Raw genomic sequence first — 26,793 nt, forward strand, 5'->3', positions numbered from 1 at the left:
GGCAACAAGCCAGTGTTGCAGAGCTAGATAACAGTGCAGCCAGGATGCCATCTCAGGCATGCCGCCATGATCTGAGCCAACCCTGGGGCTTTTTCTGCCTCTTGGTTTCCAAGAGGCCATCCCGTTTTGACTGTGATCTCCCTAGGAACCTGAGGACCCACTGGTTTATTTGTTGTGGGTATCACTAGAGGCTTGAAAAAAACATCTAGTGACCTTGGCACTGAGATGATCTACAAGTAGATGTGCAAAACTTGGCCGTCGCCACGGTCCCTTCAATAAGGTCAGATTAGCGATGGCAAAACTGAAGAGTCCTGTCTGGTGTGGAGTTCCTGTGATTGCTCTCACCCTGGTGCTGTCCAAGACCAATTTGGAGTTTACAGAAAAAACTAATGGAAACCAGAGTAATTGGAAACATTTTGCAGAGATAAGCTAGTAAGTTCAGACTTCTATTTTTTTTCTAATGAAAAAACCATAAGGAAATATGTCAGAGGGTGAATATTGCCATCTCCCCTCCACCTCTAGTGGAAAGCAAGCAGGTAAGCAACAGGATACAGGGTGTCTTAGCAGAGTCTCTCATAACTCTGCCCCTCACTTGAGTGTAAATCATTCTCCCATTGCAGATCAGACATAAATCGTTCTGAAACCACAGTGCTCACTAAATGTTATTGTGTTATTGAGACATAAATCCTATGTCAGCTCGATGAAATGTCTATAGCCATCGCATTAAACAAGTCAAGGCAACTACTTAACGATTTCCAAACATTCTATTATTAAAGTTCAGACAAGAGGTTTGAGAGGAAAGCCATGTTAAAATGGACTTTAAACAGCCATTTCTCACATTTGTTTGATGAACAATAGCTGTAATGAGTGCCCCAGCTCTGAACTCCATCTCAGCAGACGGGCTTAGATGGACAACATAGGTCATCAAGAGGAAACAGCCTTGAGTTTTGGGAGCCCCCTTTGACCTTTGTAACCTCTCAGTATGTAAAGCACAGGCATCTCTATTTTATGTTGATGTTCATCTCAGGCATCTCTGCTTTAACCTGTCTCTAGGGCACCTTCTATAGGGTGAAGAATGACAAGAACTTGCTTTGTCCAATAGTTGTGATACCAGTTACCTGCTAACAGCTCCAATATATGTAAATTAAGTAGAGCATTTTCTATCTGGACAGTTCCTTAGAGTTTCTGAGAATTTCTCCATGCATTTGATCTACATCCTCTTCCCCTTTCCCTGCTACTCTGTAGAAAAATTGAAATGATAAAAAAAAAAGAACTTTTCTTTTGTAATCTACATTACAAATGTATCTGCATCTTCTTTTCCATTCCTGATGTCAGCATGGGAGACACGTTCTTCCTCCGTTGACTCACAATAAGTCATTCCACCTCTCCTGGAATTTCATCCTTTTTGTCCCTTCCCCCACCCCCCACCCCCCAGGGACTTTGCAGTACCGAATTTTTTCCTCATCCTTGCTCTATTTACAACCATTTCTGTTTTTACTGACCCCTTCCCATTATCATTTAAACAGACTCAAGTCCTCCACATATTTAAATAAGCAAATAAGCCTCTGTCAAACTCCGCCTCCATCTTCTGCCTTATATGTATCCTTCTTTCACCGCTAAACTTTTGTAAAATAGATATGTAATAGTTGTACATATTTACAGGGATCACATGATATTTTGACACATGCAATCAAACTGTAATGATCAAATCAGGGTAGTTGAGATATCCATTACCTCAAATATTATCACTTCTTTGTGTTGCAAATATTCCAAATCTTCTCTTTTAGTTGTTTTGGAAATATATAATAAGTTATTTGTAACTAGGGTCTTACTCTCTTACTCTTCACCTCCCCTTTAATTCTCAAGCCATGAGAGTCTGCCAAAGTCACTGGGTAGGTTAGAAGTCTGGCTATAAATACAAGAAAACCCAACTCAAAATGGATTAAATTATGAAGGAAATTTTGGCTCACTTAATTGGAATACCAGGGGTAGAAAACTGATCAGACATCATTCCATCCTGTGGCTACAGGTCTGCTCTCTTACATGAATCAACTGGGCACAAGATGGCTGCAGCTGGTCCTGACTTCACCTTGGCACACAAACAATATTCAGAAGAAGGAAAGCCATCCCTTCTTATAGGTTTTTTGGAAGCATAGAAACTTTTCCTACAAAATCTCAGAAATTTCCTTTCACATTTTCTTGATGTGAATTATGTGTTATATGCCAATTCCTGAAACAATTATTAAGGCCAGAGGGACGCCATGCAAGTGTCTCACTTACAACCATTAAAATTTCCCATGTATCAGTGGTTCTCAACCAGGAGTGATTTTATCCCTGAGGGTACATTTGGTATTGTCTGGAGTCATTTTTTATGGTTATGACTGGGGTGGGGTAGTAATGGCATCTAGTGGGTAGAGGCCAGCGATGCTGCAAAACATCCTACGGTGCACAGGATATCCCCCTACAACAAAGGATTACCAGCCTAAAATATCAATAGTGTCAACATTCTTTGTTATCTCCCACCTCCCATAAATCACTAGCTTCTGTGAATGCTAACTCTCACTTTCCTACTTCAAGTAACTATCATTTTTCACTGGTATCATTTCACTTGCATCATTTTTCTAACTGGGATGTCCAATTTTGCTGCCATTCAATTCACTTTGCGTACTGCATTCTATATCATTTAAGGTCTGGCTATTTAAGAAATAAAATAAAAATAAGCAAGATATAAATTTATTTTTCTCTCATGCAAAAGAAGTCTGATGTTAGGTGGGTCCAGGGTTAAAAGTAGAGTTCCTTGGCATGGACCCAAGTTTGTTCTATCTTGCTACTTTGCTATCTTTAACATGTGAATTTTTCTATGTGTTCCGAAGTATTTAATTGAACAACGACAATCACAACCACTGTGTCAACTAGCAAGAGGGGAAAATGGCAAAGAAAGGGTTAACTTCCTAGAAGTTAAACATATTTGTTCTGCTTACAGCTCATCAGACTTTACTTAGTCCTACTGCCACACTTAGCTATGAAAGGCTGTCAAATGTGGGGCTTATTTCAAGTGCCTGTGGATTTAACTAAAAATTACTATTTCTACTATTAAGGAAAATGTGAGAAAATATATATTGTGTAACAACCAAATAGTCTCTGCCAGAAAGTCAGAGTCATCTTTCTAAAGAGAAAAAAATGATCATGCAATTTCTGCTTAAAATCCTTTTTAGATGACTCTATATGACAAATAGAATAAATTTTGAATCCCCTAATTAAAGAGGTTTAAAATGCTAACCACAGCTGGGTGTGGTGGCTCATGTCTGCAATCCTACCACTTAGGGAAGCAGAGGCAGGCAGATTGTTTGAGCCCAGGTATTCAAGACCAGTCTAGGCAACATGTTGAAGCTCCGTCTCTACAATAAATACAAAACAATTAGCCAGGCATGGTGGCATGCACCTGTAGTTCCAGCTACCTGGGAGGCTGAAGTGGGAGGATCACCTGAGCCAAGGCACTCCAGCCTGGGTGACAGTGAGACCCTGTCTCAAAAACAAAAAACAAAAAAGATGCTTATCACTCTTTGATCTGTGCTGAACTTCTCTGGTCTTGTCTTTAATGATTTCCCCAAACTTATGCTACCTTCTCAAATGCAGTTATACTGCACTTATTAACAGGTTCCTAAACTACTCTTTCTCTCTGTCTCGCTCTATGCCCCTTTCTCCGCCTGAATTGCCCTTCTTTCACGTACCTAATTTCTGCTCCTTGTTTCTCTCTTTTCTCAGATCAGATGTTATTTTCTCTGGGACTCCTTTCTGGACACATCATGATTGAGTGAGGAGGGCTCTCTTCTGTTTTCCCGCAGCCCAAAATGCTCAGCCCTGTTTGAACAATGTGTTGTCATTGCCACTTTCCTTCTTGCATTGGCCCTTTAAGCTGTGCTTCTTTAGGGCAAAGATTGTGTCATAATACACAGTAAGCACTTATTAAATAATACTTGAATAAATGACTGCATTACCTCATTTGGCCCTCAGAAACACCCTTCAAGGCAAGCAACTGTATTTATTTTTACAGACTAATTAACTAAAGTTAAGGAAATTTATGTGTGCTCAAAGCCGTAACACCAGCAAGGGGCAGAACTTGGGCTGCTTCCAATTCCGATTTCCAATCTGGTTCTCACTTTACAATACCACAGGTTTTTTTTTTTTTTTTTTTTTAACTTATCCTCTCTTATGCTTACACTGTAATACTGACTTTGTGCTTTGTGTTCATGGGCATTTCGCAGTAGCACCCACTTGCCACTTTCAATTCACTCCAAGTTGTTATGGATCTTTAAACTGGTTTCTGTTCAGCCTTATACATGCAGATGTTATAAACCTCTCTCCATATATGCCTTTGCCTTGAAAGTATTTAAGACAAATGCAAAACCTGAAGAACATCATTGGTTCCCTATCCAATAGCCAATCTTCCTCTTTGGCTTTAGTAAAAATATAATTCCTTTAAATTAGATATTTGGTGGCCTTGTGTTTTAGAGAAAGCTGAACTTCCCTGATCCACAAAGGCAATCTGTATTAATCTAAGCAAAGATAGTAATCCTAGTCCCCTTTCTAAGAGCTCATTTCGGAATGGGCATGTAAAACCAATTTTGCCAGTAATATTTAAAGGAAAGTCTACTCTAGGGCATCCTGGATTTTTTGTTGTTGTTTTTTGTTTTGTTTTGTTTTGTTTTTTTTTAAAGACACAGTGAGAGGTTGTGGCATGTCTGTCTCCATGCTGTCATCAGCACTTCATCTTTTACTCTGCTTTGACCATCTTGGGTCCACAAGGAGTGTCAGTATGCTGAAGACGGCAGAGGGGAGACGCAGATGCATCTGGTTCCTGATGACCTGCCTGAGTTTTGAATAGATCAACTCCAGGACTGTCCTACCTTAAGATTTCCTGTCATGTGAGAACCTCAACATTACTTAACATTTAAGCCACCCATAGTTGCATTTTTTCAGCTTCCTGCAACCAAAAGCATTCTAAATAGAATACCAACCTGGAACTGCATTGGGGAACTCATCAAAATGAACTCTACACTGACCTTTATGTAAAGAAAATCACATTGCTTGATCATTCTCTTTCTTAAGTTTGGATTTCAGTGTTGCTCTTACATTAAATGCCTAATACATATTAATGATATATGAAATATATTAGATAATCTCTAAATTGTATAAACCTGAGTCCAGTTCCCAAGAAACCTGTGCCACACTGCTATGACACTGAGTATGACCTTTCTCAGGATTTTTCATTCTGAAACCTTAGTTTTCTTCTCTCCAGTCTTTTATACACAGATAATATATGCCTTTGCCTTGAAAATACTAAATACCTTGGAGGATAATTCTTTGGGTCACTGACATGCTAAAACATATATGTTCATTTAAAGTAAAAATCTACTGTGAAAAAGGTCTGTCACACCCCATTTCCCATCAGAACTCTAACTCATTTTAGTCTGCTTCACCTCTTCCTCTGGGAAATATGAGACACGCTGTCTTTGGAAATAGTTTTGGCTTGTGAAAGGGAAGCCCATCAGTCATATTTTCAGGTGTAAGTCCTAAATTATGTATTTAAAATAAAATATATCCTCTCCTCTGGGGAAGTATGCATAGCATGACATATGAACCTGAAATGGCCTGTAGGTTTTACTTAGCTAAAGAGTGACATATACTTGTATGATTTTTTTTTTTGCAACCCCTCTGCCTATGACAGTAAGAAGAAATTACCTGAGAAGATAAGAATATTCTGGGTACTAAACAGATCCTGGATCTCATTCAGTCTAACAGCTTCATTTTACTGGGATCTGGCTCACTAATTCTGGAACAATAGCTGATAAAGTCAATGGAGAAAGAATTCTTTAGAGTTTCTGATGTTGCTCCTATAGGAGTAGTTAGAGTTTACTCTGTGCAGAACTGGAGTGAGGAAGGGGGAGAGGCAGTAGATTTGTTGGAACGCCTAAATCAGTAACAAAGAGAGGTTATTGTGGCAGGGATAGGATAATGATGTGGAAAGGAGGAAGACAAAGAGATACAATGGGTTCTGTACAATTCAAGTGGTTAAGGGCATGGGTTCCATGCACATGAAGGTGCACTTGGGTTTGAATTCCAGTCCTCCATTTGGTAACTGTGTATCTGTATTAGTTAGGCTACAGGCATGGCTTCTATAACAACGGGATTCAAAAAAATCAGTGCCTTAAACAAGTTAGAAATTAGTTTATATAACATGTAAAATTCTGGGTGAGGTGATTTGGGCTGTTAATTCCAGGTAGATGGTCCAGAACTGCTATGGAAGCTCTACCAGTATTAGGAATGCAGGATCTCTTTTTTCAAATAGCCTTTCCACGCTCAAAATTCTGTTTCCAACTCTTGCTCCAAGAAGGCTGCTCCAGTTCACACTCTCATGTCGGTATTCTAGACAGTAGACAGGAGAAGGAAGGGAAGGCATATTTCTACCACTAAGGGGCATGACCAAGAAGTTGTATTAATCATTTCTGGTCATAGCCCTTCAACCAGCACTTGATCACATGGCTCTTCTTTGCTGAAACGGAATCTGAGAAGTAAAGCCTTAGCGGGATAGCAATGTGCCAGGTAAAATGTAAATTGCCATAGATAGGTAAATAAATTTAAGAGAGATTTGCCTATGTCACAATGATGTAGGCAAATTACTTAATTCCATACATTAGTTTTTCCATATGTAAAATGAGAATTATAATACTTCCTACCCATATCAGATATGATTGTGCTCTGTTGTTAGTTACACAGAACCTGACAAGGCATAGCTATAAAGCAAGGTTTCTGAACTTCAGCACTGTGGACATTTTGAACCAGATAATTCCTTATTGTGAAGGGCTGTCCTGTGCATTGTGAAATGTTTAGCATCATTCTTGGCCTCTGCTCACTAGACGCCAGTAGTACTCCCCTCGTTGTAAAAACCAAAAATATCTCATAGAAATGTATCTTTGGGGGAAAATAGTCCCTGACTGAGAACCACTGCTATAGAGAAAAAGGGTGTGAGTTGTGTTTTTCCCCCTCCAGTTAAGATATCTGAAGAAAAGCAATTCAGGGCAGTATGGTCACTTAAAGAAGATTCAGTGATGACTTAAGGAGGAAGACCCTCCATTTTTCTGCTCTACCATTCTTGGCACATGGCTTTTGTCCATAGAGTTGTTGCTTATCATGGTCTGACCACAATCTGGTTTTCTATCCTAGATAACTGGCATTGCCCCACTCAAATGCCAGTAAGAGCAGGAAGGCTTTTGCCTTTGTATTCCCATCATGTAGTGTAGTGCCTTGCATTAATATATATATTTGTGCAGTGCAAAAGTTATAACCTGAAAGTGGTATTTGTGGGCTTGTATCAATCAGGATTATTAGTTACAAAAGAAAAAAAGTCATTCCTTGTAAGTATTAAAGGAGATAGGGCACTCACGGAGACTTGGGAAGGCTGAAGAGCCAAACCAGGAACATAATAGCCCAGCCAGGAACCATGCCCAACCATGCTCAACCAGGCTGCAGATCTGTTTTAGCAAAGCAGTGCCACTGCCACCTCTCAACACCACCACCATAGTGTCTACCCATGATGAGCAATGGAATGCTAGAAGGTCTTCCCTTGCTAGCCCCAAAGAAGCAGATGCCACCATCTGTGTGACCACCAAGGTGCTTGATTTCTCATGCATACTCTTTCTCACATTGCTCTCTATGATTGTTAATTTTATGTGTCAACTTCACTGGGCTACGAGTGCTCCAACATTTGGTGGAACGTTATTCTGGGAAGGTCTATGAGGGTTTTCTAGATGGGATTAACATTTGAATTCGTAGACTGAGTAAAGGAGATCCTCTTCCCCAATGTGGGTGGGACTCATCCCATCTGGTGAAGGCCTGAGTAGAGCAAAACTCTCACCCTCCCAGGAGTAAGGAGGAATTCATCCTACCTCCTGCCTGACTGCTTTTGAGCTGAGACATAGGTTTTTTTGTTTGTTTGTTTGTTTTCTCCTTTTCTACTCATACTGAATATTGGCTCTTCCTGAGTCTTGAGCCAGCCAGCATTCAGACTGAAACCACATCATCAGCTCTCCTGGGTGTCCAGCTTTCTGACTGCAGATTTTGGAACGTGTCAACCTCCATAATTACATGAGCCAATTCCCTTTTTTTTTTTTTTTTTTTTTGAGATGGAGTCTCATTCTGTTGCCAAGGCTGGAGTACAATGGCGTGACCTCGGCTCACTGCAACTTCCACCTCCCAGGTTCAAGCAATAATCCTACCTCAGCCTCCCAAGTAGCTGGGATTACAGGTGCATGCCACCGTGACCAGCTAATTTTTGTATTTTTAGTAGAGACGGGGTTTCACTACATTGGCCAGGCTGGTCTTGAACTCCTGATCTCAAGTGGTCTGCTCGCCTTGGCCTCCTAAAGTGCTGGGATTGTAGGCATGAGCCACCGTGCCCTGCTGCCAATTTCTTATAATAAATCTCTGTCTCTCTCTTTTTTAAAAAAAAATATATATATATTATATATATATGTATGTATATATACACAATGTACTGTTGCTTCTGTTTCTCTGAAAAACTGTGACTAATACAGTCACCAAATTAAAATCTCAAATAGGTATGACTGAGTGATGATCCAGGTCACATGTCTACAGCCTAGCTGCAAGTGAACTGAGAAAATGAATGTTCTGACATCTTCCTGTGAAAGGCAAGATGAACACGGTGGAGAACTATTAAAATACAGGGATGGTGTCAAGATGTTGGAGGCTACAAATGATAAATGCTTTTCTCATAATTGGCCTTGTGCCTTAGAAGAAAACATATGTAGAGACACATTGAATGTGGCCCACTCATTATCCTGAATGTCACCTTTGTGAGAAAAGGAAGGAATCGAGAATTCCTCTTCCTTCCCTACAGCTGGAAACAGAACTTGTCTTTGCCATCAGTTCCTTTACATTTTATCTGAGTCACACCCTGATGCTCCTCTGTTGCCCTCTCCCTCTCTCTCTCTTCCTCCCTCCATCCTTTCTTTTCTACCTTCTTCAGTTTCTTTTATATAGTTCTTTGTTTTTGCTTCAGGTGCATTGATGCATACAAACATAAAAACATCTGCTGGCTGAGTGTGGTGGCTCATGACTGTAATTCCAGCAGTTGGGAGGCAGAGGTGGACAGATCACTTGAGCCCAGGAGTTCGAGACCAGCCTGGGCAACATGGTAAAACCCCATCTCTACAAAAAAATACAAAAATTAGCCGGGCCTGGCACCTATAGTCAAGCTACTTGGGAAGCTGAGGTGAAAGAACACTTGAGCCTGGAAGGTGGAGGTTGCAGTGAGCAGTGAGCCGAGATTGTGCCACTGCCCTCCAGCCTGGGCCATAGAGTAAGACTCTATAAAAAAAAAAAAAAAAGTTCATTGCTTTTCTTAGTTCATGGCACTTTACCATCATGAGTCCATTCACGGGTCTTTTCTTGTTTTGTTTATTGTTTGTTTATTAATTCCTTTAAAAAGTTTTTATTTTATCTTATTAAATTTGTTTTTTTCCAGGTCGGGTGTGGTGGCACACACTTGTAATCACGCCTGTAATCAGGCACACGCCTGAGGTCAGGAGTTAATGACCAGCTTGACTAACATGGTGAAACCCCATCTCTACTAAATACAAAAAAATTAGCCCAGCATGGTGGTGCATGCCTGTAATCACAACTACTTGGGAGGCTGAGAGAGGAGCATCACGTGTACCTGGGAGGTAGAGGTTGCAGTGAGCAGAGAGAGTGCCATTGCATTTCAGCCTGGGCAATAAGAGCAAAACTCGATCTCAAAAAAAAATTTTTTTTTACAATACTTTCATGGGTACACATGGTTTTTGGTTACATGGATAAATTATATAGTGGTGCAGTCTGGGCTTTTAGTGTACCCATCACCTGAACAGTGTACGTTGTACACAATAGGTAGAATTGTGTACACCTCTTGAATACTTTGCGTACCCATAGCTTAGCTCCCACTTAAAAGCCACATGTGGTATTTGGTTTTCTGTTTCTGATTTACTTCACTTAGGATAATAGCCTCCAGTTCCATCCAAGTTGTTGTAAAAGACATGATTTCTTTTTTTTTTTTTTTTTTTTTTGGCTGAGTAATATTTCATGGTATATAGACATCACATTTTCTTTATCCACTCATTGGTTGACGGGTACTTCAGTTGTTTCCGTAACTTTGCAATTATGAATTGTGCTGCAATGTACTTGCACAAGAAGGTGTCTTTTTTACATAATTACTTCTTTTCCTTTGGGTAGATACGCAGTAGTGAGATTGCTAGATTAAATGGTAGATCTACTTTTAGCTTTTTGAGAAATCTCCATACCATCTTTCTTAGTGGTTGTACTAATTTACATTCTCACCAGCAGTGTATAAGGGAATGCTTTTCCCACATCCGCACTTAAATTCCTATATCCCACTCCCATTGTTCTCTCTACACATAGACAAACATTCTCAGATGGTACATAACGGTTTTAACATGTTCTTGCAAAATATATATTGTGTACTTATCATGGCATGTGATATGATTTGGCTGTGTCTTCACCCTAATCTCATCTTGAATTCCCACATGTTGTGGAAGGTACCTGATGGGAGGTAATAGAATCATAGGAGCTGGTCTTTCCTGTGCTGTTCTCATGCTAGTGAATAAGTATCAAAAGATTTGATGGTTTGAAAAATGAGAGTTTCTCTGCACAAGCTCTCTTTTTGTCTACCATCATCCACATAAGATGTGACTTGCCCCTCTTGCCTTCAACCATGATTGTGAAGCTTCCCCAGCCACATGGAACCTCTTTCTTTTGTAAATTGCCCAGTCTCAGCATGTCTTTAGTAGCAGTGTGAAAATGAACTAATATGGTAAATTGGTACCAGTAGAGGAGATGCTGCTGAAAAGATATCTGAAAATGTGGAATCAACTGGAACTGGGTAACAGGCAGAGGTTGGAACAGTTTGGAAGGCTCAGAAGAAGACAGGAAAATGTGGGAAAGTTTGGAACTCTTTAGAGACTTGTTGACAAAATTGCTGATAATGATGTGGACAATGAAATCCAGGCTGAGGTGGTCTCAGATGGAGATGAGGAACTTGTTGGGGATTGGAGCAAAGGTGACTCTTGTTATGTTTTAGTAAAGAGACTGGTGGCATTTTGCCCCTGCCCTAGAGATTTGTGGAACTTTGAACTTGAGAAAGATGATTTAGGGTATGTGGTAGAAGAAATTTCTAAACAGCAAAGCATTCAAGATTTGACTTGGGTGCTGATAAAGGCATTCAGTTTTATAAGAGAAACGGAGTATAAAACTTCAGAACATTTGCAGCCTGATGATGCAACAGAAAAGAAAATCCCATTTTCTGAGGAGAAAATCAAGTAGGCTGCAGAAATTTGCATAAATAATGAGGAGCTGAATGTTATTCCCCAAGACAATGGGGAAAATGTCTCCAGGGCATGTCAGATGTCTTCATGGCAGCCCCTCTCATCACAGGCCTGGAGACATAGGAGGCAAAAATGGTTTTGTAGACTGGGCTGAGGGTACCTGTGCTGTGTGTAGCCTAAGGACTTTGTGCCCTGTGTCCTAGCCACTCCAATTGTGGCTGAAAGTGGCCAGTGTAGAACTCAGACCATGGCTTCAGAGAGTGCAAGCCCTAAGCCTTGGCAGCTTCCATGTGATGTTGAGCCTGCAAGTGCACAGAAATCAAGAACTGGGGTTTGGGAGCCTCTGCCTAGATTTCAGAGGATGTATGAAAATGCCTGGGCATCCAGGCAGGAGTTTGCTGCAGGGGCAGGGTTCTCATGGAGAACCTCCACTAGGGCAGTGTGGAAGGGAAATATGGGGTCAGAGCCCCACACAGAGTCCCTACTGGGGCACTGCCTAGTGGAACTATGAGAAGAGGGCCACCATCTTCCAGACCTCAGAATGGTAGATCCACCAACAGCTTGCGCCGTGCACGGAAAAGCTGAAGACACTCAACGCCAGCCCATGAAAGCAGCTAGTCATGCTTAGACATATATGATTAATCAGGCATAATCTGATTAGTCATGATTATGAGGGAGGCTGTACCCTGCAAAGCCACAGGGGCGAAGCTACCCAAGACCATGGGAATGCACCACTTGCATCAGCATGACCCAGATGCAAGACGTGGAGTCAAAGATCATTTTGGAGCTTTAAGATTGGACTGCACCACTGGATTTCAGACTTGCAACCGGCCTGTAGTCCCTTAGTTTTGCCCAATATCTCCCGTTTGGAATGGCTGTATTTACCCAATGCCTGTGTCCCCATTGTATCTAGGAAGTAACTAACTTGCTTTTGATTTTATAGGCTCATAGGCAGAAGGGACTTGCCTTATCTCAGATAACTTTGGACTGTGGACTTTTGAGTTAATGCTGAAATGAGTTAAGACTTTGGGGAACTGTTGGGAAGACACAATGGTTTTGAAATGGTGGGACATGATACTTGGGAGGGGCTGGGGTGGAATGATATGATTTGACTGTCTCCCCACACAAATCTCATCTTGAATTGCCACGTGTTGTGGGAGGGACCCGGTGGGAGGTACTTGAATCATGGGGCCAGGTCTTTCCTGTGCTGTTCTCATGATAGTGAATAAGTCTCGCGAGATCCAATGGCTTTAAAAAGAGGAGTTTCCCTGCAAAAGCTCTTCCTCTTTGCCAGCCACCATCCACGTAATATGTGACTTGCTCCTCCTTGCCTTCCACCATGATCGTGAGACCTCCCCAGTCACGTGGAACTGTGAGTCCAATTAAACCTCTTTCTTTTATAAATTGCTTAGTCTCAGGTATGTCTTTATCAACAGCATGAAAATGTACTAATACAGCATGCATTTTTAATTTATCTAAGTGATATTGGGATCTTTTTTAAAATTATACTTTAAGTTTTGGGATACATGTGCAGAACATGCAGGTACGTTACATAGGTGTATACCCATGCCATGGTGGTTTGCTGCACCCATCAACCCATCATCTACATTAGGTATTTCTCCTAATGCTATCCCTCCCCTAGCCCCCCACCCCCTGACAGGCCCCACTGCATGATGTTCCCGTCCCTGTGTCTATGTGTTCTCATTGTTCAACTCCCACTTATGAGTGAGAACATACAGTGTTTGGTTTTCTGTTCCTGTGTTAGTTTGCTGAGAATGATGGTTTCCAGCTTCATCCATGTCCCTGCAGAAGATGTCTGCATAGTATTCCATGGTGTACATGTGCCACATTTTCTTTATCCAGTCTATCATTGATGAACATTTAGGCTGGTTTCAAGTCTTCACTGTTGTTAACAGTGCTGCAATAAACATATGTGTGCATGTGTCTTTATGGTAGAATGATTTATAATCCTTTGGGTATATACCCAGTAATGGGATTGCTGGGTCAAATGATATTTCTGGTTCTAGATCCTTGAGGAATCACCATACTGTCTCCCACAATGGTTGAACTAATTTACACTCCCACCAACGGTGTAAAAGCATTCCTATTTCTCCACATCCTCTCCAGCATCTATTGTTTACCGACTTTTTAATGATTGTCATTCTAACTGGTGTGAGATGGTATCTCACTATGGTTTTGATTTGCATTTCTCTAATGACCAGTGATGATGAGCTTTTTTTTCATGTTTCTTGGCCATGTAACTGTCTTCTTTTGAGAAGTGTTTGTTCATATCCTTTGCCCACTTTTTGACTAGAAAATCTAGAAGAAATGGATAAATTCCTGGACACATACACTCTCCCAAGACTAAACCAGGAAGAAGTCTAATCCCTGAACAGACCAATAACACGTTCTGAAATTGAGGCACTAATTAATAGTTTACCAACCGAAAAAAGCCCAGGACCAGTTGGATTCACAGCTGAATTCTACCAGAGGTACAAATAGGAGCTGGTACCGTTCCTTCTGAAATTATTCCAAAAAGTAGAAAAAGAGGGACTCCTCCCTAACTCATTTTACGACAGATCATTTTTATATTACATGTTGTTTCCCTTTATTTTTCATTAGGTAATGTATATCTGTTGAAGTTGCTTTCTGTTCACCTACTTGGTTACTTCTAACTGCTGCATGATTTTCATTCAGCACATTTTTCTAACCATTCTCCTGAAATGGACACCTACAGTGTTTCAAATTTCTCATCATCAAACACCCACTATCAAGAATACACAGAATTGAACATCTTCAATATGCCCTCTTATTGACCTGAGTGAGTAGTCTTTGGTAAATATGGCTAGGTAGAATTGCCAGGTCAAGGGGGTACAGATTGGTGACTTGTGCATGTGGTGTCAGTTTGCTGTCCAGAATGGCTGCAGCAGTTGACTTTGTTATGTGTTCGTTGCAGTATTGAGGGTTCCTATATACCCACATTCTCTCTAATATTTGGCATCCCAATCATTCCCCAACCCATTTTTCTTTTGCCAATCAAATACATATAAGTAATAGCTCACTAATCTAGCCTGTGTTCTCTGATTAGTCATGATTATGAGTAGCTTGTTCATGTGCTTGTTAGTCCTCTGGGGTTCCACTACTGTCAAATATGTTTTTATACCTTTGGTATTTTTGTCTTCTTGTTAATTATGAAGAGTTTCCAATAAATTCTAAATAATTACATTTTAGTTTTTGGCATCAGAAATATAATTTCCTATGATTTCATCCATCTGTTAACTTTTTCTTGAGACAGAGTTTTGCTCTTGTTGCCTAGGCTGGAGTGCAATGGCGTGATCTAGGCTCACTGCAACCTCTGCCTCCCGGGTTCAAGCGATTCTCCTGCCTCAGCTTTCTGAGTAGCTGGGATTACAGGCTTACAACACAATGCTTGGCTAATTTTTGTGTGTGTGTGTATTTTTAGTAGAGACAGGGTTTCACTATGTTGATCAGGCTGGTCTTGAACTCCTGACCTCAGGTGATCCACCTGCCTTGGCCTCCTAAAATGCTGGGATTACAAGCGTAAGCCACCATGCCCAGCCGCTGCTAACTTTTCCTAAGGGTCTTTCATTGAATGGGAAGTGTTAATTTAAACATAATTATATACATGTGAGAAAGAGAGAGAGCGATGGGGAGAGTGTGTGTGTGTGTGCGTGTGTGTGAAGGGAGAGAAAAAGGTAGAATTATGTTGTCTTACATTATTTAATATTGTTTAAGAAATATTAATCCAAATTATTCAATCACATTTTTCCATTAACTACATAAATTTAATATTCTTTTTTAAAAATTTTAATTTAATGTACAATTCATTTTTGTGTGTGATGTGTAGGAGTTCAGTACTTTTTTTCATATGTTGAGCCAGCTTTCTAATATCATCTGTCAGATAATTTATCTTCCCCCTTCCATTGATTTCTGATATCACCTTTATTGTACATTAATTTGCTCAATAAAAATGGCTTTGTCTCTGTATTCCATATTCTGTTCTGTCAGTCTATTTGATCTTTTGATTATTTTTAATTTTAAAATTTTTAATCTTATACAATGTAGGCATATGGAATATTTTGGTACAGGCTTGCAATGCGTAATAATTACGTTTATTACGTAATAGGTATCCATCCCCTCAAGCATTTATTCTTTGTGTTACAAACAGTCCAATTATACTCTTTTAGTGATTTTAAAATATACAATTAACTTATTATTGACTATAGTCACCCTGTTGTGCTATCAAATAGTAGGTCTTAATTTTCTATTTTTTTGTACCCATTAACCATTCCCGCCTCCCCCTCATCACCCAACTAGCCTTCCCAGCCTATGGAAACCATCCTTCTACTCTCTATGTCCATGAGTTCAATTGTTTTAATTTTTTGGTTTCACAAATAAGAGAGAACATGCAATGTTTGTGTTTCTGTGCCTGGCTTATGTCACTTCACATAATGATCTCCAGTTCCATCCATGTTATTGCAAATGATAGGGTCTCATTCCTTTTTGTGGCTGAATATTACCTCATTGTGTATATGTACCTCATTTTCTTTATCCATTCATTTGTTGATGGACACTTAGGTTGCTTCCAAATCTTGCCTATTGTGAACAGAGCTGCAACAAACATCGGAGTGCAAATATCCTTTTGATACACAGATTTCTGTTACAGGCTCAAAGAGTGAGGGTCGTGATCAACTCAATATACCACTGGAGGCTATATGAGTAAGCAGCAAGCTGTTTCTCATGAATGCAGAATGTTGGCAAACTGACAAACTGTGTCTGCCACCCAGAAGGAATGCTGAGGGCAGTCATGCCCCAAGTGCAGTGTTTCTTTTGATTAAGCACATCTGAAGCCTGTTAGTAATAATATGAACCTGCGATCAATTAAGCAGCTGACCAATCATTACCTCCTCCTCCCTGCTCATGCTACCTAATAGATACGAAGGGCTGTGGAAGCTCAGGAGTGGTTGCCTTTGCTCACTAGAAGCAGGGAGCTCTCCTTCTTCTCCTGGACCCTTCCTTTAAAACAGTTTCTTTTGTCTTCAAGTTTTTATTTCTACATATGTCCCTTTGTTCAGTCTTGTAATGACAGTCTCAAGTAGTAACAGTAGTAACTGTCGTAGTGACAGTCTCAAGTAGTAATTGTGGCAGTCGGCCACAAACTTCCTTTCTTTTGGGTATACACCTAGGAGCAGATGCTGGATCATATGATAGCTCTATTTTTAATTATTTGAGGAACCTCCAAGGTCTTCGCCATAGTGGTTGTACTAATTTACCACCAACAGTGTACAAGGGTTCCCCTTCCTCCACATCCTCGCAACCATTTGTTATTGCCTGTCTTTTGGATATAAGCCATTTTAACTGGGGAAGGAGGATATCTTATTGTAGTTTTGATTTGCATTTCTCTGATGATCAATGATGTTGACCACCTATTTGACCTCACACCAATGCCATATTTTCTAATTGCTCCAACTTTGTAGTGTGCTATAACATGTGATAGGACAATCCTACCATTTAACTCTTAAATTTTTAATTTGCTATAATTATTCATAGGCTTTTGGTCCTCTCTAAAAATTTAAATATAAACTACAAATAGAAAAAACATAAAAATAAAACAGTAATTTTGATTGAGTTTGCATTTACTTAATAGATTAACTTGAGGAAGAATTGACATATTTGTAATATAAAGGCCTTCTATCCAAGTGCATGAAATTTCTTTCCATTTAATCAAATTATCTATTTTATTCCTTATTAAAGGCTGTGAAGTTTTGTGTATTCTTGCTTAGATTATTTCTTAGAGATTATTTTTCTTAACATTGTGAAAATTGTGTTATTCTTTTTTTATTTTTTTTATTTTTTTTATTTTTATTTTTATTATACTTTAAGTTCTAGGGTACATGTGCATAACGTGCAGGTTTGTTACATATGTATACATGTGCCATGTTGGTGTGCTGCACCCATCAACTCGTCAGCTCCCATCAATTCATCATTTATATCAGGTATAACTCCCCAATGCAATCCCTCCCCCCTCCCCCCTCCCCATGATAGGCCCCAGTGTGTGATGTTCCCCTTCCCGAGTCCAAGTGAGCTCATTGTTCAGTTCCCACCTATGAGTGAGAACATGCGGTGTTTGGTTTTCTCTTCTTGTGATAGTTTGCTAAGAATGATGGTTTCCAGCTGCATCCATGTCCCTACAAAGGACGCAAACTCATCCTTTTTTATGGCTGCATAGTATTCCATGGTGTATATGTGCCACATTTTCTTAATCCAGTCTGTCACTGATGGACATTTGGGTTGATTCCAAGTCTTTGCTATTGTGAATAGTGCCGCAATAAACATACGTGTGCATGTGTCTTTGTAGTAGCATAATTTATAATCCTTTGGGTATATACCCAGTAGTGGGATGGCTGGGTCATATGGTACATCTAGTTCTAGATCCTTGAGGAATTGCCATACTGTTTTCCATAATGGTTGAACTAGTTTACAATCCCACCAACAGTGTAAAAGTGTTCCTATTTCTCCACATCCTCTCCAACACCTGTTGTTTCCTGATTTTTTAATGATTGCCATTCTAACTGGTGTGAGATGGTATCTCATTGTGGTTTTGATTTGCATTTCTCTGATGGCCAGTGATGATGAGCATTTTTTCATGTGTCTGTTGGCTGTATGAATGTCTTCTTTTGAGAAATGTCTGTTCATATCCTTTCCCCACTTTTGGATGGGGTTGTTTGTTTTTTTCTTGTATATTTGTTTGAGTTCTTTGTAGATTCTGGAAATTAGCCCTTTGTCAGATGAGTAGATTGCAAAAATTTTCTCCCATTCTGTAGGTTGCCTGTTCACTCTGATGGTAGTTTCTTTTGCTGTGCAGAAGCTCTTTAGTTTAATTAGATCCCATTTGTCAATTTTGGCTTTTGCTGCCATTGCTTTTGGTGTTTTAGACATGAAGTCCTTGCCCATGCCTATGTCCTGAATGGAACTACCTAGATTTTCTTCTAGGGTTTTCATGGTATTAGGTCTAACATTTAAGTCTCTAATCCATCTTGAATTAATCTTCGTATAAGGAGTAAGGAAAGGATCCAGTTTCAGCTTTCTACTTATGGCTAGCCAATTTTCCCAGCACCATTTATTAAATAGGGAATCCTTTCCCCATTTCTTGTTTTTCTCAGGTTTGTCAAATATCAGATGGTTGTAGATGTGTGGCATTATTTCTGAAGGCTCCGTTCTGTTCCATTGGTCTATATCTCTGTTTTGGTACCAGTACCATGCTGTTTTGGTTACTGTAGCCTTGTAGTATAGTTTGAAGTCAGGTAGCATGACGCCTCCGGCTTTGTCCTTTTGACTTAGAATTGTCTTGGCAATGCGGGCTCTTTTTTGGTTCCATATGAACTTTAAAGCAGTTTTTTCCAATTCTGTGAAGAAACTCATTGGTAGCTTGATGGGGATGGCATTGAATCTATAAATAACCTTGGGCAGTATGGCCATTTTCACGATATTGATTCTTCCTATCCATGAGCATGGTATGTTCTTCCATTTGTTTGTGTCCTCTTTGATTTCACTGAGCAGTGGTTTGTAGTTCTCCTTGAAGAGGTCCTTTACATCCCTTGTAAGTTGGATTCCTAGGTATTTTATTCTCTTTGAAGCAATTGTGAATAGAAGTTCATTCCTGATTTGGCTCTCTGCTTGTCTGTTACTGGTGTATAAGAATGCTTGTGATTTTTGCACATTAATTTTGTATCCTGAGACTTTGCTGAAGTTGCTTATCAGCTTAAGAAGATTTTGGGCTGAGACAATGGGGTTTTCTAAATATACAATCATCTCATCTGCAAACAGGGACAATTTGACTTCTTCTTTTCCTAACTGAATACCCTTGATTTCTTTCTCTTGCCTGATTGCCCTAGCCAGAACTTCCAACACTATGTTGAATAGGAGTGGTGAGAGAGGGCATCCCTGTCTTGTGCCAGTTTTCAAAGGGAATTTTTCCAGTTTTTGCCCATTCAGTATGATATTAGCTGTGGGTTTGTCATAAATAGCTCTTATTATTTTGAGGTACGTTCCATCAATACTGAATTTGTTGAGCGTTTTTAGCATGAAGGGCTGTTGAATTTTGTCAAAAGCCTTTACAGCAGATCTCTCAGCAGAAACTCTACAAGCCAGAAGAGAGTGGGGGCCAATATTCAACGTTCTTAAAGAAAAGAATTTTAAACCCAGAATTTCATATCCAGCCAAACTAAGTTTCATAAGTGAAGGAGAAATAAAATTCTTTACAGATAAGCAAATGCTTAGAGATTTTGTCACCACCAGGCCTGCCTTACAAGAGACCCTGAAGGAAGCCCTAAACATGGAAAGGAACAACCGGTACCAGCCATTGCAAAAACATGCCAAAATGTAAAGACCATCGAGGCTAGGAAGAAACTGCATCAACTAATGAGCAAAATAACCAGTTAATATCATAATGGCAGGATCAAGTTCACACATAACAATATTAACCTTAAATGTAAATGGACTAAATGCTCCAATTAAAAGACACAGACTGGCAAACTGGATAAAGAGTCAAGACCCATCAGTCTGCTGTCTTCAGGAGACCCATCTCACATGCAGAGACATACACAGGCTCAAAATAAAGGGATGGAGGAAGATCTACCAAGCAAATGGAGAACAAAAAAAAAGCAGGGGTTGCAATCCTAGTCTCTGATAAAACAGACTTTAAACCATCAAAGATCAAAAGAGACAAAGAAGGCCATTACATAATGGTAAAGGGATCAATTCAACAGGAAGAGCTAACTATCCTAAATATATATGCACCCAATACAGGAGCACCCAGATTCATAAAGCAAGTCCTTAGAGACTTACAAAGAGACTTAGACTCCCATACAATAATAATGGGAGACTTCAACACTCCACTGTCAACATTAGACAGATCAACGAGACAGAAAGTTAACAAGGATATCCAGGAATTGAACTCATCTCTGCACCAAGCGGACCTAATAGACATCTATAGAACTCTCCACCCCAAGTCAACAGAATATACATTCTTCTCAGCACCACATCACACTTATTCCAAAATTGACCACATAATTGGAAGTAAAGCACTCCTCAGCAAATGTAAAAGAACAGAAATTATAACAAACTGTCTCTCAGACCACAGTGCAATCAAACTAGAACTCAGGACTAAGAAACTCAATCAAAACTGCTCAACTACATGGAAACTGAACAACCTGCTCCTGAATGACTACTGGGTACATAACGAAATGAAAGCAGAAATAAAGATGTTCTTTGAAACCAATGAGAACAAAGATACAACATACCAGAATCTCTGGGACACATTTAAAGCAGTGTGTAGAGGGAAATTTATAGCACTAAGTGCCCACAAGAGAAAGCAGGAAAGATCTGAAATTGACACTCTAACATCACAATTGAACGAACTAGAGAGGCAAGAGCAAACACATTCCAAAGCTAGCAGAAGGCAAGAAATAACTAAGATCAGAGCAGAACTGAAGGAGATAGAGACACAAAAAACCCTCCAAAAAATCAATGAATCCAGGAGTTGGTTTTTTGAAAAGATCAACAAAATTGACAGACCGCTAGCAAGGCTAATAAAGAAGAAAAGAGAGAGGAATCAAATAGACGCAATAAAAAATGATAAAGGGGATATCACCACCGACCCCACAGAAATACAAACTACCATCAGAGAATACTATAAACACCTCTACGCAAATCAACTAGAAAATCTAGAAGAAATGGATAATTTCCTGGACACGTACACTCTTCCAAGACTAAACCAGGAAGAAGTTGAATCCCTGAATCGACCAATAGCAGCCTCTGAAATTGAGGCAACAATTAATAGCCTACCCACCAAAAAAAGCCCAGGACCAGATGGATTCACAGCTGAATTCTACCAGAGGTACAAGGAGGAGCTGGTACCATTCCTTCTGAAACTATTCCAATCAATAGAAAAAGAGGGAATCCTCCCTAACTCATTTTATGAGGCCAACATCATCCTGATACCTAAGCCTGGCAGAGACACAACAAAAAAAGAGAATTTTAGACCAATCTCACTGATGAACATCGATGCAAAAATCCTCAATAAAATACTGGCAAACCGGATTCAGCAGCACATCAAAAAGCTTATCCACCATGATCAAGTGGGCTTCATCCCTGGGATGCAAGGCTGGTTCAACATTCACAAATCAATCAACGTAATCCAGCATATAAACAGAACCAAAGACAAGAACCACATGATTATCTCAATAAAATTGTGTTATTCTATATACTTTTTTCTGGTTAGTTATTGCTGTTATCGATGAATGCTGCTGATTTTTGTAAGTTTGTCTTCTATCTGATATCTTTCTGAATTATCTTATTGGTGGTAAGAGTTTTGGTTGTTTTGTTGACAATCATATCATCTGCAAATAATGATGATTTTATCTCCTTTTTTCCTTATTGCATTGACAAATATTTCTACTTCTATACTGACTAATATTTTCAAAGTAAATCACCATGTCTTGTTCCAGTTCTTAAAAGAATTGGACTATGTGTTCTAAATTTTTATACTTGAATATTTATATTCAATTTAAAAGCCCTCTTGTAGTTCTAATTTGCTATAATTAAAAATCACAAATGAGTATTGAACTGTATGAAATAGTTTTCTTCTTTGAGATGATCAAAGATTTCTTGTAATTTTGTTGATAGATTTTCCTGATCAATAATCGTTCTTTCATTAAGGAGGATATTTCTTCTTAATTACATTGATTATTTTAAAAACACAATGTTGGATTTGGTTAGTTAACATTGTATTTAGGATGTTTGCATTCTGTTCCAAAGTGAAATGGGTCATAATATTTTTTTCTTGCACTGTCCTTTTCTAGTTTTGGAATCAAGATTATGATAGCTTCAAAAACGGTCTTGGCAGCTTTATTTTCTTTTATTATTTAGGGGGAAGCTTCAATATGATAAGATTTGATTTCTTAAAAGTACAGTAAAATTTACCTATAAAGTTACATGGGCCTAGGGTTTTGAAGAAAATAAGTCTTTGATCACCTTTAAATATATAAGTATATTTAAATAATATTTACCTACTCAAGTCTTCTACTCTTGAGCCAATATGACACTTTATAAATATAGTGTAATGTATCTATTTTATTTAGCTTTCCAAACTTACTAGTACATAGATATTTAAAATAGTCGTGTACATCCATATATGTGTATATAAAACTTCTATTATGCTTGTATTTCTTTCCCATTTTTCATCCCATACTTTGTTTATTGGCATCTTCTATCTTTTCTCTTGATTAATCTTATGAGATCCATCTATATCAGTGTTTTTTTTTTTTCAGATTCAGGTTTAGGTTGCTATTCTTTCATCAATTTTTCTGTTCTTTTATTTGTTTTATTTAATTCTATGGATACATAATAGTTGTATATATTTATGTGGTATATGTGATATTTTGATGCAAGCATACACTGTATAATGATCAAATCAGGGTAATTGGGATATCTATCATCTTAAACATTTATTATTTCTTTGTGTTAGAAACATTACAATTCCACTCTTCTAGTTACTCTGAAATGTACAATAAATTATTGTTAACTATAGTGGCTCTATTGTGTTACCAAACACTAGATCTTATTCCTCCTTTCTAATTGTATTTCTGTACCCAATTAACTAACCCTTCTTCATCCTCCTCCCCACTACCCTTCCCAGCCTCTGGTAAGCATCATTTTACTCTCTGTCTCCATGAGATTATATATTTTTTAGCTCCCACATATAAATGAGAACACGCAATACTTGTCTTTCTGTGTCTGGCTAATTTCACTTAATATAATGTCATTCAGTTCCACCCACGTTGTTACAAATGACAGGATTTAATTTTTTTATGGCTGAATAATAATTCATTGTGTAGTTTCTTTCTTATTTTTGATGTTTGTTCCTGATCTATTACAAATTTCTTGAGTTAAATGCATAGCTTTAAAAAATCCTTTCTTGGTTCCTAAAAATTCATGAAAAATTTTTATTCCAAAAAAAGAATCAATAAATGGAGGGCCCAAAATGATAGATTTGGGGCTTTTATAAGATTGCAACATTGAAAAAAATGCTTACAGACTAGAATATATACCTCCAAAAGCCAGGGTGAGATAACAACGAAATAATGACTAAAGCTCAAATGGTTTGCAAGATTTAATTTTAAAATTCTATAATTATAATTTGGAAATCTCAATTTTGCTGAGAATTTTTTGAGGGAGCTTCTATTTTTCATAAAATGAATTTACAATCATACCAGGATGAAATAAAATTTTAAGATGGTCAGTGATTTTTCAACATTTCAGTGTACCAACAAATTCAAAAGAATTATGGCTAAAGAGACTATATTTGACGTTTTGTCTTGTAAAACTGTTTTTTTGAAGAAACGGACACTGGATGGAGACAAAAAGATAGCACAGGTGAAATGGGCTGAGATAGTCACCTGTCAATTCCACAAAACCTAAATGCAGAATACCCTCCATATCACGAAATTTGCTCCAACTTACGGATACCTTAGCACCTGTGGGAAAGTATCTTCTCAATTAGAAGTAACATGGTCTACAGAGACGCATCAATTGAAGAAGCATGAAGTAAAAGACATTAAGGCTGGTTGAAGACAATTTTATGAAAAAATAAATATAATACGACCATATGGCAAGACAATATATTGCAGAAAAATAGCTGGATCACAGTATTATTCTGCTTGTTATTTTTAAATATTCAGATAATCCACTTAAGAATTTATTATTTTTAAAATAAGAAATGAGATCTTACTCTGTTACTCAGGCTAGGGTGCAGTGGCATGATCATAGCTCACTACAGCCTTGAGTTCCTGGGCTCAAGCGATTCACCTGCCTTAGCATCCCCAGTAGCTGGGACTATAGGTATATGCCACCATGCTCAGCTAATTTTTAAATATTTTTGTAGAGATGGGGTCTCACTGTGTTGCCCAGGCTGGTCCCAAACTCCTAGCCTCAAGTGATCTCTTCCACCTGCCCAGCCTCCCAAGTAGTTGGATTTACAGTCATGAGCCACTACACTCAGCCTACTTAAGAATTTTTACAATTTTGTTTTAAGCATATGGATAGATGTTGTTTTGTTAGAGCAAAATTCACTGTTTCAAAATATTTTTTGGATGAAACTAGTTTATAGGTTCATCAATAAAATAACACCAAGTTGTAAATTAAGAGATAAATATTTTAAAAGTATACTGAATTATTTCACTGATTTCTTCTCATTTCAGAACAGACCTGCTTTAAGATCCCAGTGGTAAAATCACCCTAGCCTTCAGAAACTTTGACTTTTCCTATGTTTTTGGTACATTATTTTTAATGGTGGTTATCATCCTCCAGATCGGCTCTTGGTGTCGACTGCATCTCTACTGATCATACCCTTATTCCAAGCAGGAAATAGGGAAAAGAGGAAAATACCAAAAGAGGCTCATGCCTCCCACCCACGTATATCCTTAGGAGATTTTTCCAGGGTTCTCACCAAACAATTTTGGCTTACGTTTCATTGACCACCCAGTACTTTCAGAGAGGCTAGTAAACATAATGCTTTAACTGGGCACATTGCATTTTAGAATGTAACTGGGGGTTTGATCTTAAAAATTAAGGGATGGGACTTACTTTTTCTACGCAAATGGTAGTATCTGCTACGTATATTCCCTTGTTTTGTCTACATTAAAGTTCTTCATTGCTGAAGATGGAGTGAGGGAAGCTTTGAGTTTCCCCTTAAAATCAATGCTGTTTTGAAGAAACTTCTTAATTTAAAAATTTTAAATTAAAATATTTCTTTTAAAATTTCCTAAATGTTTTTTAATTTCCAGTCCATATCAAATTAATATTTTAGTAATGTACAATAAAATAATTCAAAAATAAAATTGAAAAACACAGATAATAACAATTTTTTATTATTAGATTCAAACAAACATTACTTTTTAATGAATATAATTCAAATAAGCATAACAGAAAAATTATAAATAGTTATCACTGAAATGTGTAGGCAGGTGATTAAAATAGATAATTTCTATTACACTTGTAATTTTTGGTCAGTTGCAATTATGACTAAACAGTAAGTTTTAAGTAAAATAGCCTTTCTGATTAAATGCTGTATTCACACTTTGAAAACATACCATGTATATCAATATTAATGTGATAAATTAGTTTGCTTTTCTCTCATATAATAGTGGTTAGACTTATGACAATGTTATTCCTGTGAGATAACGTGCATCTAAATTATTTTTGTTCTGCTTTTATAACACTCAGAGTAGAGAAACCAGAGCTACAGAGCTTTACTGACAGGAATGGAAGATGATATATTAAAGCAATTTTAGCAAGCTCTGGATAGTCACTTTTATCTTTTATTCCAAATAAATAAAGCAAGTGTTGCTAAATTTTCAAATTCAATCCATCAATACCCAGTTCCAACAATATATTCTAAAATTTCAAGTTCAATTTAAATTATTTTTCAAAGAAAGAAATAGATTTCAGATTCACGACTCTTCTAAGCATCTATCTCCTTTTGTTGAAAAATAAAATCCAAAATTCTATCAAATTCTAAGCTATTAGGTTGATTTTTTTTGCAGATAAGCAGTATCAGAATCATTGTTTCATTGACAATTATTGCGAAATTAATTAAATGTCATAATAATCTGTGGAAACTGTTTTTCCAAGTTTCTATCTTTCATTTCTGTCCTTTAATCTTATGTGCCTTTAAAAAATGCATTGCATTCTTTTCTTAAATGGAATTATTGAAATCATCAGAAATACTAATGTAGCTATCAGAAAAGATATTTTTACAATGCTGTAAAAATCAGCAAGTCTAAATTTTAAATTCACGGCTTTAAGAAGATGGAAACAAATTGGTTTTTTACCTTGCAGAAATACTAACAGTTCCTTTCATAGTTCAAATAATTCCAACATAACTTTTCCCCAGGATGACAATTGTATCTCAGCATACAAGAGTTTACTATCAGCTTGCAATTATTATAATAATGAAGAGAATTCTCAAATTTAACAAATTTGTCTCTAAGCATTTCACAATTTTTACTATATCACTAATCACACTGTTTAGATCAGAAGACACTTTATTCATAACAACATTTTCTTGGTGAGAAACTGGTGCATTGGTTTACATTCTAGTGCAAGCTCCATAATCTTCAACAGATTCCCAAATGTTTTCATCATTGCAGCTGTACCGTCTGAACATTCTCCTACACAAAATCTAAATTCCAAATCACATTTTAGATGATATAATTCTTACTAGTTTTTTATAGTTACAAGTTAGCTGCGGTTGTCAGCAATGAAGCTGAAAGTCAAGTGCTTCCTTCATAGTATCACGATTAAATTGGACATTTAT

At 38.0% G+C, this 26,793-nt stretch overlaps 1 protein-coding gene across 1 annotated transcript in view; it reads left to right on the top strand.

Annotated features, from left to right (window-relative positions):
• Nucleotides 1-292: 292 nt before the first annotated feature.
• The window catches only part of MROH9 (maestro heat like repeat family member 9), a 237,057-nt gene continuing 210,556 nt past the window's right edge, over nucleotides 293-26,793 (top strand). The window contains exon 1 of the mRNA XM_026447952.2: nucleotides 293-401. Within this exon, the coding sequence (XP_026303737.2) occupies nucleotides 293-401 (109 nt within the window). The remainder of the gene's footprint in view (nucleotides 402-26,793) is intronic.

Source organism: Piliocolobus tephrosceles, chromosome 1, assembly GCF_002776525.5.
Source record: "Piliocolobus tephrosceles isolate RC106 chromosome 1, ASM277652v3, whole genome shotgun sequence".
NCBI lineage: Eukaryota > Metazoa > Chordata > Mammalia > Primates > Cercopithecidae > Piliocolobus > Piliocolobus tephrosceles.